Raw genomic sequence first — 16,678 nt, forward strand, 5'->3', positions numbered from 1 at the left:
CAGGAGAACCAGCTTGGCATTTTTTGGTCTAAGTGTGACTTGGGAATTTTAGGGGTTTTGATTTATGTTTGGTTTGAATAAAGGTCCATGATGACCGTTTTGTATTTATCTCTAATATGTTTCTTGTAGGGTCTGTTTTGGAATATAAAGATGCTCAATCGGTTGTAACTGGAACACCAACAGTCATACCAGAAGTTGAAGTTTTTATATGCCTCGTAAGCTATGAGGCAAGAGTTAGTGCTTGTTACTTTGTGAATGAAAGATTGAAGGAAGGAGGAATAAAAATGATTCATTTTCTGCTGTTTAATCGTTCTCTGTATTTTTTTCCTTGGCTTGCACGACCTGTACGGTCTATCACAGATTTGAATTTCCGACTAGTTAATCGTGCTATGGATTAAAGCCCATTTGAGTCTGCAGGTGTATCGGGTTAAAGAAGTTCATAGTTTCTATCATTTCAGTGACAGGAAGAGTTCGAAGCCAGGAACTTAAGAAGTTTGAAAGTCCATAATATGAACGACTACCATTCCACCATACTATAGATATTTTTCAGGTGGAATGGGTTGTGTTAGGGTTAGCTTAATGGTAGAATCAGGTACTACAGCAGAGGGTGGAGTGGAGTTTGTCTACCTTCAAAGATAGACCTAGCATCGTCATGTGCTAGGTTGGGGAGTTGATGAAGGGAGAACATGTTGACAGATCCTGCAATTTCTCATGTTCAACAGGACTGAAGACCCTATGAGTTGATAGGGAAATGGTGAGAGGAAGATAGTTTCCACCCTCTATTGCATCAAATTTTATAGTGGTCAGTTATTCTAACCCAGACATGCTGCAGACATGTCACAGCATTATTTTTCATCTCTATATCACGAGTTTTGAACTTCCTTGGCAGCATGCTTCATTAGAGGGTCCTTCCCTTTTCCGGTTGAATGTAATTAGGTGATGTTTGAGAGTAACAACAATTTTTGTTTTCTATCTTCTTTTTTTCTCATTGTTTCCACTTTTGTACTTGTGTTTGGTTATTTTCACATCCTAAGATCTTCTTATCCAAGTTCTTCTCTATTGCAACTAGTTATACTTTCAAGTCCCATTAACCTACTCTATTTGTGGACTTCGATAGAATTTCTATCTTTCTTTCTTTCGTTGACTGTATATATCGAGTAAATAATCTATACATGCCAAGCTCTTGGTTTCTTTAGGGTTACTAAGCAACAAACAAACTCAAGGGTGTGGAGATTTCATTGTAACACTGATGATAAATACCTTAGCTTTGAAGATTATATATTTGATCTAAAACAATTTAAGAATCCTTTATTACCCTTTACTGCAATTTGTTAGCTGAAACCTATAACACCCGTGATACCAAAATACAATGAAGAGGATGATGCAACCTCATAAAAATACTAAAATAACAGTTTTTTAAAAGGAATAATAGATGATAGTATATACTAAATATAATAAGGAGGTTTCATTGTAGCACTGATTGTGAATGTGTTAGCTATGAAGATTATATATTTGATCTAAAACAATTTCAGAATGTTTGACCTTTATTACCCGTTATGCAATTTTTAGCCAAAACCTTTAACACCCATAATAACAAAATACAGTAAACAATTAGCAGTAAAGATTATATATTTGACCTAAAACAATGTAAGAATGTTGGCCTTTATTACTTTTTATTACAATTTGTTAGCCAAATTCTACAACACCCATAATACCAAAATACAATGAAGGGAAGGAGGCAACCTCAACAAAAATACTAGAATTATAGCATTTTTTAGAAGGAAGAATAGAAGACAGTATGCATAATAATTACCATACCTCTTTGTGTAATAATGTACTGAACGATAAGAAATGCAATCAAAAATAGTAGTGAGATCAGACTCCAATCGAGCAATGCAGCTGCGCATGAATAATAAAAATTTATAAGTTAATGTCCTCTTTCACATTCATTTCACTAAAAACTTCAGCACAGTTGGTGACAGCATGGCAGAAAACATCTGAATTTCCTAACAAAAAGGAAAACTAAGTAAATGTAACAAAGGACCGATTAAGATAGAAGAACCACACCAAAATACATCTAATCAGATCCACTTCGCATTCCCAAAAAAATGTTCTCGTGTTACAAAAAAAAGTTTTATAATTTCAAAGTCCAAACATTTTGCTTCAGGCATCCCTACAAGCTCATCCAGCTAACCTTTCTTTACCTGATGCCTCTGGGAAATTATAATATTCCAATACTGTCAAAAATACAACAATAATCATTGAAAGTTTACTTAATCTTGCTGAAAGTTGAAGAACGCACATCAAACTGAATTTGAGGTAAAATGAAACAACAATTTTCTTATACAAATGCTGCAGGGTTTAGTCAAGGTGCAATTCCATTTATTAATGTCATTGTGCCATTAAACTTCACAAAAGAACCTTATTACTTGCGAACACCTAATGTGGTATGACCATCTACAAGTTTGAGCTATATGCACACATGGTTCAGTTCCTTCTCTCCCTTTCAAATAATCCACAGAATCGCGTACACATAATTGTTATCTAATGTAAAATGTCTACTATAGAAGGGCAGAGTACTGTCACATTGAGAGAACATGATGAAGGTGTTCTCACTGGTTACACCATATTCGTTATATATGAGATTGTAGAGAGGTCGATCTAGGAATATGTTCTCTGTTTGATCTAGAAGTATGAATTCTTAATTCTCACATATATTTATTACAAAACAAGCACATTCAAATCTCCCTTACAGGCTTATAGTATTACATGTATCCCATCATTATTTTTCTCATTAAAAACTATGAGAAGAATACTCTCTCCTTGATGATCATCTTTTTCCTTTTCCATGTAAGGATTTGTCTAATAGCAAATTTTATGGTATTTATTTTATGCATGCAACTTAAACAGTAGGGTAGTGTATCATATTGTAAATAATTTTATTTTCCATTAAAAGCATTCCTTTAATAACCATGTAATGAGTCTTCTACATCTTCGTGACTTTGTTGCAAGTTGTAGTGGACACCCTAGAATGCCCAAAAACTAACCCCACTGCTGATAGGAATTTAGTCAAACAGTTTGCAGCCAACTCCTTATTCCTCCGTTTAATGTTTCAATGTTTTTTTTTGTTTTTAAGTCTTTGCACAGGTATGAAACCACATAACATGAACTAAAAAGAATTTACAATAATAGGCAAGCTGGAAATTGAACTACTGTTGTTATAATATTATTTCCAGAATTAACAAAAATCAAATACATAGCAGGTTATTTTCAACTCACTAAATACTCCAGCATTTTGACATAATGTTCCAACCAAAGTTTCTAATTCTGCTGCTACAGTAACATGAATAGTGCTGCATGAATAGTGCCAGGTGAATAGTGCCGCGTGAATAGTGCCAGGTGAATAGTACCCGTGGGAATAGTGCCGCGTGAATAGTACCCGCGTGAATAGTGTCGCATGAATAGTACCCGCGTGAATAGTGTCACGTGAATAGTGTCGCGGCCTGTAGCTGGAAATGCAACCAAATAATGCTGCTGCTTGTAGCTGGAAAAGCACCCAATCTGCCTGTAAATGAAGCTGATAGCAAAGGATTCCAAAGGCCAAACCCCAAGGGAATGACGTCTAGAATGTCACAAGAGAGGATAGACGTCCTCTAATGCCAAGAACGGATCTGCAACTCACACACCAAATTCTTCTCATATTCCACCTGCCCAATGAAGCCACAAAAGCTCCCTTTTATTCTTTCTCCAAGGGGCGACCCAACTCACTCAAGCAATGTGGGATAAAACATGTTCAATATAAAACATATTAAAATATTCACTTATGTCTCCCTTGGTTGCCCCTTTGATTTACACATATCTCCATAAAATAAGTATTAAAGTAACACTTTAATATTTTACAATTAAATTAAATGTTACTTTAATTAAAACTTCAGGCATTAAAATATATTAGCAATCGGACTCCGAATAGCGTGAGTGATAGCTCGTCGAAAAGCTCTCGCCAAGGAGTATCAAATCCAATCACCAAAACTAGCCCTCGTTGTGTCCTGCTGACTTACTAAAAATAGTAAGTATGCCTGAAACTAAGTAAATCAACTTCGTTTTGGCCCAAACTGGAAATGACTAGGCCAAAACACTCCAGGATCCCTTTAAACCCTTCGTTAGCCCTCGGGACCATGTAGAGCTAGGCTAACGCACATATACTTGGTCAATTTGCTAGAGTGGGGACATTACAGTCCGCCCCCCCTTGAAATTGCTTGTCCTCAAGCAATCTCAGTCCAGCCTGTTGTATCACCTGCTCATTCTCCCATGTAGCATTTCCTCCGACAGGTCTCTCCATCTGACCAAATACTCCTTCACTATCCTGTTTCTAAGTTTCCTCTCTCTGGTGTCCAGAATAGCCTCAGGTACTAACACGAGCTTCCCCTCCTCATCCAAAGGAGGTAAATCTATAGAAGGTACTACACTCTGACCAATAGCTTTCTTAAGCCTAGACACATGAAATACATTGTGTACTCGACTGCCCTTTGGAAGCTCAAGCTCATAGGCGACTTCGCCCACTCTGCGAATCACCCTGTAGGGACCATAAAATCTAGGCTTCAGCTTCTCTGCCCCGCTCCTCTTGAGAGATGACTGCCTATATGGCTGTAGCCTCAAGTATACCATATCCCCTACCTCGAAACTACGCTCTACCCTGTGCTGATCAGCATACAACTTTTGTTGATTCTGAGCTTGCTGTATGTTCTCCTTGAGCACTCTCAGGATATCCTGACTATCCTGCAATAAGTCTTTGGCTTTGGGCACCCTGCTGTCCCCCAAAACCAGATCCATGAAGCTTGGTGCTTCATAACCATAAAGTGCCATGAAGGGTGTCATCCTAATGGACATATGATATGTAGTGTTGTAACAGTATTCTCCCATATGCAACCATCTAACCCAAGCCCTCTGCTGTGTAGTCACATAGTTCCTCAAATATCCCTCCACCCATTTATTCACAATCTCCGTCTGCCCATCTGTTTGCGGATGATAACTAGTGCTGGGTGTAAGATCTGTGCCAGACAACCTAAACAACTCTTGCCAGAAAATACTCATAAATTTACTATCCCGATCACTGACAATGAATCTAGGTAGCCCATGTAACCTGAATATCTCTCTGAAGAAAAGATCTGCCACCTGTGCTGCTGTGTAAGTGGACGGAATAGCAAAGAAGTGAGCGAACTTCGTTAAGCGGTCTACCACCACATAGATGCAATCCCTCCCTTGCACTCGTGGCAACCCAGTGATAAAGTCCATTGAAATACTTTCCCATTTCCTATCTGGGATGGGCAAGGACTGTAGTAAACCCGCAGGGAACGTGTGCTCTCCCTTATTCTGCTGGCAAACTGCACACTCCCTAACATACCTCTGAACATCATCCTTGAGCCCTCTCCATGAGAATCGCTCTCGGATCTGCCTATAGGTCTTGAAGACCCCCGGATGCCCAGCTGTAGGTGCATCATGAAATGCCCTAAGTATCGCTTCTCTCAACTGTGATGACGGAATCAAGTAAACTCTGTCCTGAAATCTGATCAATCCATCTATCACCTCATAGCGACCATCCTGCGTAGTACCTGAAATCAAACCAGACGCCCAAGTATCCCCGACATACTCTGCTATAATCTTATCCCTCCAATCTCCTGTAATCTCTGCAAGAGCACAAATGTGAGGTCTTCTGGATAAGGCATCAGCTACTACATTCCTCTTCCCTTTGACAAACTCAATGTCGAAGTCATAAGCCTGCAATTTAGTGACCCACTTCTGCTGCCTGTCATTCAAGTCTCGCTGGCTCATGAAATACTTTATGCTATTGTGATCCGTCTTGATCACAAACTTCCCTCCAACCAAGTAGGATCGGAATTTGGCCAAGGCATGCATGATGGCCAACATCTCACGATCATAAATAGAATAGCTTCTCTCCACACCTCGGAGCTTCCTACTCTCAAAAGCAATGGGGTGCTTCTCCTGCATCAATACTGCTCCAATCCCATCACCCGATGCATCACAATGAAGCTCAAAGGGCTTCGTTAAGTCTGGTAGAGCTAGAATTGGACACAAAGACATCACCTGCTTGAAATGCTCAAAACACCTCTGTGCTGCCTCTGTCCACATGAAGGCCCCCTTCTTAGTAAGATCTGTCAAGGGAGCAACTGTCTGAGAAAACCCCTTAACAAATCTCCTATAAAAACCACATAAGCCAAAGAACCCCTTAAGCTGAGTAAGGTTCGTAGGTGTGGGCCAATCAACAATAGCTCTAATCTTTTCAGGATCCACCCGAACTCCCTTTGCACTGATAATATGGCCAAGGTACAAAAGCTCTGTCATCCCGAACTCACACTTAGACTCCTTGGCATACAGGGACTCTCTCTCCAAAATAGATAGCACCTCCTCAAGATGCTGTAAATGCTCCCCCCATGTCTTGCTAAAGACCAAAATATCATCAAAGAAAATCAAAACGTATCTCCTCAATTGCCCCCTAAACACCTGGTTCATGCAACTCTGAAAAGTAGCAGGAGCATTGGTTAGCCCAAATGGCATAACCAGAAACTCAAAATGACCATAGTGACACCGAAAAGCTGTTTTCTCAATGTCCTCTGCCCTCATACTGATCTGATGATACCCTGATCTCAAATCTATCTTTGTGAAGACACATGCCCCATGTAGCTCATCTATTAGCTCATCTATCTGCGGAATGGGGTACCTGTTCTTAATGGTTTTTTTGTTCAAGGCCCTGTAGTCAATGCACATGCGCATTGTTCCATCCTTCTTCTTAACCAAGACAACTGCGGAAGCAAAGGGGCTTTTGCTGGGCCTGATGTGCCCCATTTCCAACAACTCCTTAATTGCCTTCTCTATCTCATCCTTATGTTTCTTAGGATGACGATAGGGAGTGATCATCACTGGTTTGGCTCCCTCCTTGAGCTCAATAACATGCTCTGCACCCCTATCGGGAGGAACCCCATGAGGAATATCACCAAATACCTTGGCATGCCTGTCAAGTATCTCCTATATATCTGGTGGATGACTCTTCACTCGAGGCTCTGGTGAAGCTGGCATAACTAAGCACTCTGTTGCCCACTCTATGTCATTATGTCGAAAAAGTCTCTCCATTCTCCTCAAAGACACTACCCTGTAACTCCCATCTGAAAGTCCCCTGAGCACAACAGTCATACCCTCATGCTGAAACCTCATCTCCAACTTCGCTAGATTGAAAGTGAACTCAACCAGCAATGCCATCCATGTCATACCGAGGATGACGTCGTAATCTCCCATGTCCACAACATAGAAATCATCTTCCAACTCATAACCATCTCCAAATCTAATGTGAAGATCCGAAACCTTCTGAGTACATAATAGCTTTTGGCCATTAGCCACCATGACTCTAAAACCATCATGCTCCTCTGTCTGTAAGCCTCTCCTGGCTACCAACTGTGTATCAATAAAGTTATGCGTAGCCCCAGTGTCAATAAGGGAAATCACCTTCTGTCCCTGGATAGTACCTCTCACCTTAAAGGTGATTGCCTTCTGAGCCCCGGTTAACCGTGCCAATGATCTGTCATCCACAACAGTTCTACTCCTCTCTGTAGTACTACTCTCATCTGAATCAGAGTGCTGATCCTCCCCTTCTGACTCTGATTCCTCTGCTGAAAAATACTCCATTTGATTTGCCTTAGCCTTGAGAGGGCATTTATGAGATAAGTCCCAAGGCTCTCTACACTGGAAGCACAGTTTCTTCTTTCGAAGTTCATTCAAGGTTTCGCTGTCTAGTCCTTTTGATCCTTCTTTGGGTTTGTTATACTCTTTCTGAAATGGTTTTTTGTCTTTGTCCTTGCGGTAGGAAGAATCTGTTGAATGGTATTTTCCTTTGTATACCGAAGGGGCTAAATCTCGTGCCTTTTTAGTTGCTTCTGCTAAGGTGAGTGGATCATGTCCCTTCACCCAACCACGTAATGGATCAGCAAGCCCATCACAAAATAACACCACCAATCTCCTAGGAGAGATATCAGTAACAAGTACAGACAACCGCTGAAACTCGGCGATGTAAGCATCCACCGAACCTGTCTGTTTTAACTGTGCTAGCTCCTTGAAATGTAACTCGGGATCCCTAGTGTCAAATCTCTCAATCAATCTTTCTGTGAATTCCTCATAGGATGTAATCTAATTATGCCCCAGAGTCACCATGCCATGATGCCACCATTCATGCGCAACGCCGTCCAAATGCATAGCCGCATACTTGATAGCCTCCTCCTCAGGCATAGGATTAAGCTGTAAGTATGTATCTACCTTCTGCACCCAAGCTCGTGCAGTCATCTTCCCTGAAGCATCATAATAAGGCAAGGAAAGTTTTCCAACTTTCTTCCTCAGCTCAAAATTTTGATTCCTCCCTCCTGCTCTAGGCATATGTCTCATCCTCAAGTCCATATAATCTCTGAGGGAAATATCTGTCTGAAACTCGGGTCCACTGGCCTCCCAGTCCCTCCTGAACTGACCCTGTAACTCAGTAATCTGCGGTTCGTTCACTGGTTGAACCGGATCCCTAGGTGGAAAGGTGGGTAGAAGAGGTCTCGAGCTCGCTGTTCGAGCTGGGTGTGCAATGTGTCTAAAGTTATCCGCCTCAATCCCATTGTTGCCATGTCCATTATTACCATTAATGTTATTCTCAGGGCCATCGTTGTTGCCTCGGCCTCCATTATTATCATTGCCCCTATTGTTATCGTTTCCCCCATTGTTATTGTTTCCATTGGTTGCCTCACCTGGATTAATATTAACGCCCATCTGTCTAGCCATAAGCTGCAACATCATGTCCATTCGCCTATTCTGGTCCTGCTGCATACGCTGCCCTTGCTCTAACGTACCCAGCAACTGTCTAAACATTACCTCCCCCTGATCTGGAACGATATTCCTCTCATCTCGGTCACCCATACTGCTGTCCTGATCGAAGAATATTTCCTCTATGTCTGTATGACTGGATTCTATGTCCACCTGCACGGATGAACTAGACTGCTCACTCTGACTATCCAGATTTCTATTTTGTCTGGCCTTGGTATTGCGAAAATTATAATGCCCCTGTCGCATGCTCAATCATACATTCTGGACCTGTTTTATTTCTGCAATATGTTTTGGTGAAAGTTTCCCACAAGATGGCAGAATCTTCTGCTCTGATACCACTGTAGTGGACACCTAGAATGCCCAAAAACTAACCCCACTGCTGATAGGAATTTAGTCAAACAGTTTGCAGCCAACTCCTTATTCCTCCGTTTAATGTTTCAATGTTTTTTTTTGTTTTTAAGTCTTTGCACAGGTATGAAACCACATAACATGAACTAAAAAGAATTTACAATAATAGGCAAGCTGGAAATTGAACTACTGCTGTTATAATATTATTTCCAGAATTAACAAAAATCAAATACATAGCAGGTTATTTTCAACTCACTAAATACTCCAGCATTTTGACATAATGTTCCAACCAAAGTTTCTAATTTTGCTGCTACAGTAACATGAATAGTGTTGCATGAATAGTGCCAGGTGAATAGTGCCGCGTGAATAGTGCCAGGTGAATAGTACCCACGGGAATAGTGCCGCGTGAATAGTACCCGCGTGAATAGTGTCACATGAATAGTACCCACGTGAATAGTGTCGCGTGAATAGTACCCACGTGAATAGTGTCACGGCCTGTAGCTGGAAATGCAACCAAATAATGCTGCTGCTTGTAGCTGGAAAAGCACCCAATCTGCCTGTAAATGAAGCTGATAGCAAAGGATTCCAAAGGCCAAACCCCAAGGGAATGACGTCTAGAATGTCACAAGAGAGGATAGACGTCCTCTAATGCCAAGAACGGATCTGCAACTCACACACCAAATTCTTCTCATATTCCACCTGCCCAATGAAGCCACAAAAGCTCCCTTTTATTCTTTCTCCAAGGGGCGACCCAACTCACTCAAGCAATGTAGGATAAAACATGTTCAATATAAAACATATTAAAATATTCACTTATGTCTCCCTTGGTTGCCCCTTTGATTTACACATATCTCCATAAAATAAGTATTAAAGTAACACTTTAATATTTTACAATTAAATTAAATGTTACTTTAATAAAACTTCAGGCATTAAAATATATTAGCAATCGGACTCCGAATAGCGTGAGTGATAGCTTGTCGGAAAGCTCTCGCCAAGGAGTATCAAATCCAATCACCAAAACTAGCCCCCGTTGTGTCCTGCTGACTTACTAAAAATAGTAAGTATGCCTGAAACTAAGTAAATCAACTTCGTTTTGGCCCAAACTGGAAATGACTAGGCCAAAACACTCTAGGATCCCTTTAAACCCTTCGTTAGCCCTCGGGACCATGTAGAGCTAGGCTAACGCACATATACTTGGTCAATCTGCTAGAGTGGGGACATTACACAAGTACCACTAGTATCTTTGGTGTCCACCCCAATGGCCCCAGTAGCAGCATGCCCCCATTCCCGCATTGGTCACAACTTCCCACCACTTTCCTAGGCATGTCCAACTTGTTAACTTATTACATAACACCCTAGCAAATCATCCTGAACTTGCAAGACCTCTATGCATTTGTTTAAGCCCCTTATAGACTACATAGACTTACACATACTGGCATCACTAAAGTTTTGGAGAAGTCAATGTGTGACATTGTCACACCACAACTATTTTAAAATGGTCATGCTGCCACCACATATCAGCTCTTGGAATCTGTTAGAAGTCTTGATAACTCTAATCTGCATTTTTCGAATATCTGTCATAACTCATAAGTAACATTTGTGTGTTGGAAATTGTCCTAGAAGTAACGTCCCCTCTTTCTCAAGTTTGTCACACTCTCAATCACTTTCCTAGACATGCCCGAGTTTATAATCACCCTAAACCTATTAGGTCCTTGTTCCATTCTTTGAAGCCCTTTCTGACCTCCCTAGGCTGATTCATTGTGCCACTACGAGTTTTGCAGAAGCCACAGTGTGTGATACTATCACAGTGCATGGATTTAAAATCAACCGTAGTGCCTACACAATTCATCTCTTCACATCTTTTAGAGAGTTGAGCAACTCTTTTCTATGATTTCTAAATCTTTGGTATTCCTTTAGACTTGGTGTGATGCCATTACTCTCATAATTTATTTTTAATTTCACTTAGATCCATAAAAGGATCCTGGCAAGATTGAAAAATGCATTCGCAAAGGACTCACCTTTCACTTCTCACAACGTTTGCATCAGAGAGATGAGATTCATTGCATACAAAAGTCACTTTATTAAGTGGCCTCTCAAAAAGTAGTGAAGATTAAAAAGCACTTCAACTATTCAACCACAAATAGAGTTCTTAACTTGACTCAATCATAAGGATCCATCATCCATAGATTAGCTTCCTATAGATAAAAGTTTTCTATGCTTTACTTCCAAATAGGTACAAGAGCTTTTTTGTTTACAGCTCTATAGCACTTCTATGCTAATCTCATTTACCTCATTGATTTGGAGAGTTTCACCATAGAGTATACCCTGCTGGAGGGTAACTCAACAGCTAAGCTTTGTACGTGAGCATTTTTATAAGTTAGAATTAGCCTTTAAGCCCTACGGCGAAGCCTTCCTCTTTAACATCATGGATTATGCAAGTTAAAAAGATTGCATATCATTCAAAGAGTTGAAGCTTCCATAATTCAACAAAAGATTTTTAGCAAAGACCTGTTTTTTGCAATCATTTCTTTTCGATATTTACTACAGAACCTCAAAATACATTACATAGAAATTCTTCCGGAAAAGCTAAAACACATGCGATTGAGAGGAAGTGTTGTCCAAAATATCAATCTCTAACTTAATCCACAATCCACCTGCATTGCAATTTCTAGAAGCTTTTCTCTTTAACACCATGGATTTGTGCAAGTTCAAAAGATTGTCTATCATCAAGAGAGTTCAAGCTTCCATAATTCAACGAAAGTCTTTTTAGGAGAGACTTAAAGAGTTTTTTTCTAAAACGTACCATTTCTTTTTAAATTTAGATCACTACTGTTCAATTCTCTATTCTACATGGAAAACCTCAAAATCAGAGGCCAGGAAAATCTTCAAATGCACGGAAAGAACAAGCAAAAGAATTCCGAACAAATTGCAAGCAAATATGGGAAAGTATGTCCCTAAAGATCGATTCTCTAATCCACTTATGCAACACTGATTTCTTAGGAAGCCTATTTTCTAACAGTATAGATGGCAGAAGGGAAGATTATCAAGAGAGTTTCACCCTCCACAATTCACGGTACATGATGGAAACGTTTTCAGAAAAGAAAATTGGCTAAACCTTTTCATAAATAATCACAATTTCTCAGAGGCGGGTGAAGTTACCTGTAAGAAGGAGCACAGAGGCAAGCGCCCCTATGTCCGACCCCCTCATTTTGTGTACACAATCAAATATTCAGCTGTCGAGCTCAAATTTGTTCCATGAAATATGAGATCCGCTGTATACTACGCCTTGTATGTGAAGTTTCACTTCGATTTCTAGTCGCGCTGAAGCAGCTGAAACAAATGTTCAATTCTGCGAGGGTTTGTCAGAAAAGATTTGCATTGAATGAGATGAAGTCGTGATGATATCGCGTGACGTTTGGTTTGTCTTCGATTACTTAAAATTACTACTGCGCTTAGGCGGAGAACATGTAAACATGTCGTGCAAGAAAAATTAATCGATGATTAAAGTACCTTGTGACGTCGTGCTGTACCTATGTGTCCTCCAATGGAAAGGATCCGGATCTAGATGGTTCCAAAATTAAAGTTTTAGTTCGTTATGAGATTTTATTAACTATTAGAGGAATATAGATAGATAAAGTATAATATATTTGTTCATTATTTTATTTAAAAATTATTATATTATAATATTAAATTATTGTGATATTATAATTAATATTAAATTATTATTAAGATATGATATTACGATTAATATTAAATTATTATTAAGATATGATATATCTATTATGTTTAAATATATTCTTACTTTTATATTTTTCATAATATTCTTTATAAAAGCAAAAAAGTTTTTTAATATTATATTATTATTATACTTTTATATTTCTATTAAACTTTTTACAAAGCAAAAAAGAAAAAAAATTGGAAATACGAAAGAGGCGGTCTACAAGTGACTACGAACACAAGGGTTTCAATCCTTCGTGGAAGGGTAGTCGCGTCCGGATTGGCGAGGGGGGGGGTGTTAGTTTGCATGATCTGGCAATATGTCCCGGTTTGTTACAAAGATAACATACCATGCTAGGTGATCTTCATGGTCCGGTGTTTACATTTCCATTCTTTCTTCTGCATGTTGCAGCAGTGTGACCGCTACCACAACAGATCAAACATGTTGATCTCCAACCAATTGCCGCTTCATAACCATTTGACCGGTGGTCATAGGTTCTATACTGGTTTGGGTTCCGGTTCATAAACGGTTCCTGGACCATTCCTCTTGGTCTCGGTGTATTACTTATAGGGTTGTTCATAACTGACTTGCACTCAAAAGATCTATACCCAAACTTGTTGCATGCATAACAATGACCATTGAAGCTACCAGTATTAGCCTTGTGTTTATGCAGAGTGTTTGGTATCAAAGGAAAATTATTATAAGCCTTGCTTCTACATACATTAGCAGTATGTCCTTCCTTAAGACAGTTAAAGCATATTGGTTTGAACTTTGGCTTGCCTTTACTTTTGTTGGCGTTTATAGGTATCGGTTTCCCTTTTGGTGCATCGGTCTTGGTTCCAGAGGATTCACCTTCCACTTGTGTAGAATAACCAAGTCCAGTGATATCCCTTGATGACCTCATAGACTTCAGATGTTGATCCAAGTTTGTAGTACTCTGATTAAACTTTGCAAGTGTCTCCTTTGTCTCAGCAAGTTCTTTGGAGAGATCTTCATTAGTTTTTACAAGGGTTTCATTCTGAGAAATGACTACATCAAGATCATCTTGCATCTCTTCTTTCTCTTCCTTACCTTCTTGCAAGTAAGCAGTAAGAGTACCAATTTCTTGGTTCAACTTAAAGATCTCATGCTCCTTGTCCTTCACAAAATCCTCAGCTTTTATGTGGTTTTCCAACTCCTGACTCATCCTTATGGTCAGTGCTTCCAACTCCCTTCTTAGGTTAGCTTTAGACTTGTTTAGTTTCTCCACTTCTTTAACTAGAGCACCCATGTCTGCTTCATCGGAAGAGTTGTTTTCTGTGATTTCCATTAACTGCTTAGCAAGTTCTCTTCTTTTAGTTAAAGAGGCTTTATACTTGACTTTAAGCTCATCATATGCTTTCTCAGATTCAACCAAACGGTGAGTGATTTCCCTCATGCTGTATTCCCCCATAACTCCTTTCAAGTTGTTAAACTTAAAGAAAGGGTGGCTCTGATACCAATTGATGAATACTAAAAGTGGGGGTGAATTAGTATGCCCCAAAACTTTGACAAACACTTAAGCAAATTAACTACAGATCTGTGTATCATTCTTGACAGTAAACCAATTAAAACATAAATAAACCAAATAGCAAATAAAGCATTCACCCACAGTAACACAATCACCATAACACGAGATATTTTGACGTGGAAACCCAACTGGGAAAAACCACGGTGAGTAAAAACTCACAAGATCACTATCTGCAGAATAGTTGTCGTGCCTGTGAAGTGTATACCTGTTCCTGCAACACAAAACACTCGATAGATCATTACAAGCATGGTTAATGAATTTAAAGCAAAGAAAGATAAAACCATAACTAAGCGATCTATCGCCTCCTAGTAAATGCAAGTATGAATTTTGCTCTCAGATCTGGTCATGCAAATTCCAGTGACTTGACTACACTTAAATGGAGGATTTAAGTGATAAATGATGCATTTAAGCTAGAAATGATGAGATTAAGCTAGATGATAAGCAAATTGAGCTAGAAAGTAAACTAGATTTAAGCTAAAATTGAACATGATGACAATGCTAAAATGATATTGCTAAGAGCTATATGACTATAGTAACAATGCTCGAATGCAAATGTGATGGGATGATTATTGCTCCAAAATGGGGTCTATTTATAGGATTTCCAAGGCCAGGGGTGAGGTGGCAGGAATCAACGGTCAAGATTAAGTCTGAATATATCAATGGTTAAATTGGAGGAGGTTGGCAAAGAGGTTGGTAGGAGAAGGGGTTGGATGAAAGGGGAAAATGTCATCTCCATGGTGACAAGTGTCAAGAAGCTTCTAGAAATGTTGGATAAAAGGGAACATGTGCCATCTCTATGGTGACAAGTGTCAAGAGGCTTCTAGAAGAGGTTGGATTAAAGGGAACATTTAGTGACACATGTCACAAAGCTTTGCTCATGAGAGGGTAAAGTGTTCAAGGGAAGGGGACACGGTGGTTAGGATGTGCAAGCTAGGATGGGGTTAGTTAAACTTGGGGTTAGATGGAATGAGTTAGGTTTAGAAGGGGTTAGGTGGTTAGAAGCTAGGAGAATTTGAATTTAAAAATTAAAATAATAGGAAAAGGCTAATTAATCTCAACAACTCATAAATTGATTTGTTTTAATTAATTATGGGATTATTGAAATGAATTTGATGGGGGGAATTAATTAATTAAAGGGGATTATGAAATGAACCTATTAAATAAATCCTTAGATTTATTAATATGTAGATGAAAGGGGGATTTTAATCAAATTGCTTAGTGAATTCAATTAAATTAGGAAAGGGGATTAATTAAATAATTGTTTATTTAATTAATTATCTTCGAACCATTTTTAGGTGTATACATTTTGCCCCTCTTTGAAGCAAGGTGTGATGACACGTTGATTCAAAGAATAATCTCATTTTGATGATGATATTGGTTCGATAGGATGCCCCAGCTATTGGTTGATAAATTGCAATACGATGATGCCCCCTCGGGAGATCAATTGAGATAATTGATCTTTGGAGTTTTTCGAATTTTTGCGAAATTGATATCCCTATTAGAAATGATTTGATGTCTGCAACTGTGGTTGATGAAAATGTGAGTTCTTTGATCACGATGATTGATAGAGTTTGATAAATTTCGATAGGTTCGATTAGTTTGATAAGATCTAGATTTAGTCTGGTTTCAAGAAAGATACCTCCTGTATAAGACAAAGATGATCAGAAGCGTTTGGTTTCAAGAACGATATATCTTGTATAAGACTTGATCAAAAGCATCTGGTTTCAAGAAAGATACATCCTGTATACGACATGATAAAATAGATCTGATGCGATCAACTGATAAGGTTGATTTGGATAAAGAACTTGGTGGTTTGTTGATATCAAGTTGTAGAAAGATTTAGATATGCTGATGTTGGTTTTGGTGAGAGGGTAGCATAAGATTTTCACTGGGTCGACAATATCTGGAGAGATATGAGTCATCATTCTAATTGCGTATTTGTGATGATACCTTGATGATTCTTGCGATAGATTTAACCTTGGATAAAAGGAGCATGTGGGATCCCATGCAAGAATGAAATGCAAGCTTAAATGCAAATGAAATGCAAAGCTACAAGCGGACCAATCACTGGATTATTGCGTTTTTGTCATCATTGAGCTTTTTAAATATGGGAAGTGAGTGCAAACATCAATGGTATAATTAAACCATGGTGACCTGAGCACTATTTCTTTGAATTTTGATATGGCAAGTTAGCACAA

The 16,678-nt window shown here is 39.1% G+C and overlaps 1 protein-coding gene across 1 annotated transcript in view; it reads right to left on the reverse strand.

The window, feature by feature from the left end:
• Window positions 1–12,686, reverse strand: part of LOC131028861 (piezo-type mechanosensitive ion channel homolog) — a 293,857-nt gene extending 281,171 nt beyond the window's left edge. The window contains exons 1-2 of the mRNA XM_057959226.2: window positions 12,373–12,686; window positions 1,819–1,899 (exon numbers count right to left, since the gene is read on the reverse strand). Of these exons, the coding sequence (XP_057815209.2) occupies window positions 1,819–1,899; window positions 12,373–12,421 (130 nt within the window). The 5' untranslated portion in view covers window positions 12,422–12,686. The remainder of the gene's footprint in view (window positions 1–1,818; window positions 1,900–12,372) is intronic.
• Window positions 12,687–16,678: the final 3,992 nt, after the last annotated feature.

Source organism: Cryptomeria japonica, chromosome 8 (assembly GCF_030272615.1).
Source record: "Cryptomeria japonica chromosome 8, Sugi_1.0, whole genome shotgun sequence".
In the NCBI taxonomy this organism is placed as follows: domain Eukaryota; kingdom Viridiplantae; phylum Streptophyta; class Pinopsida; order Cupressales; family Cupressaceae; genus Cryptomeria; species Cryptomeria japonica.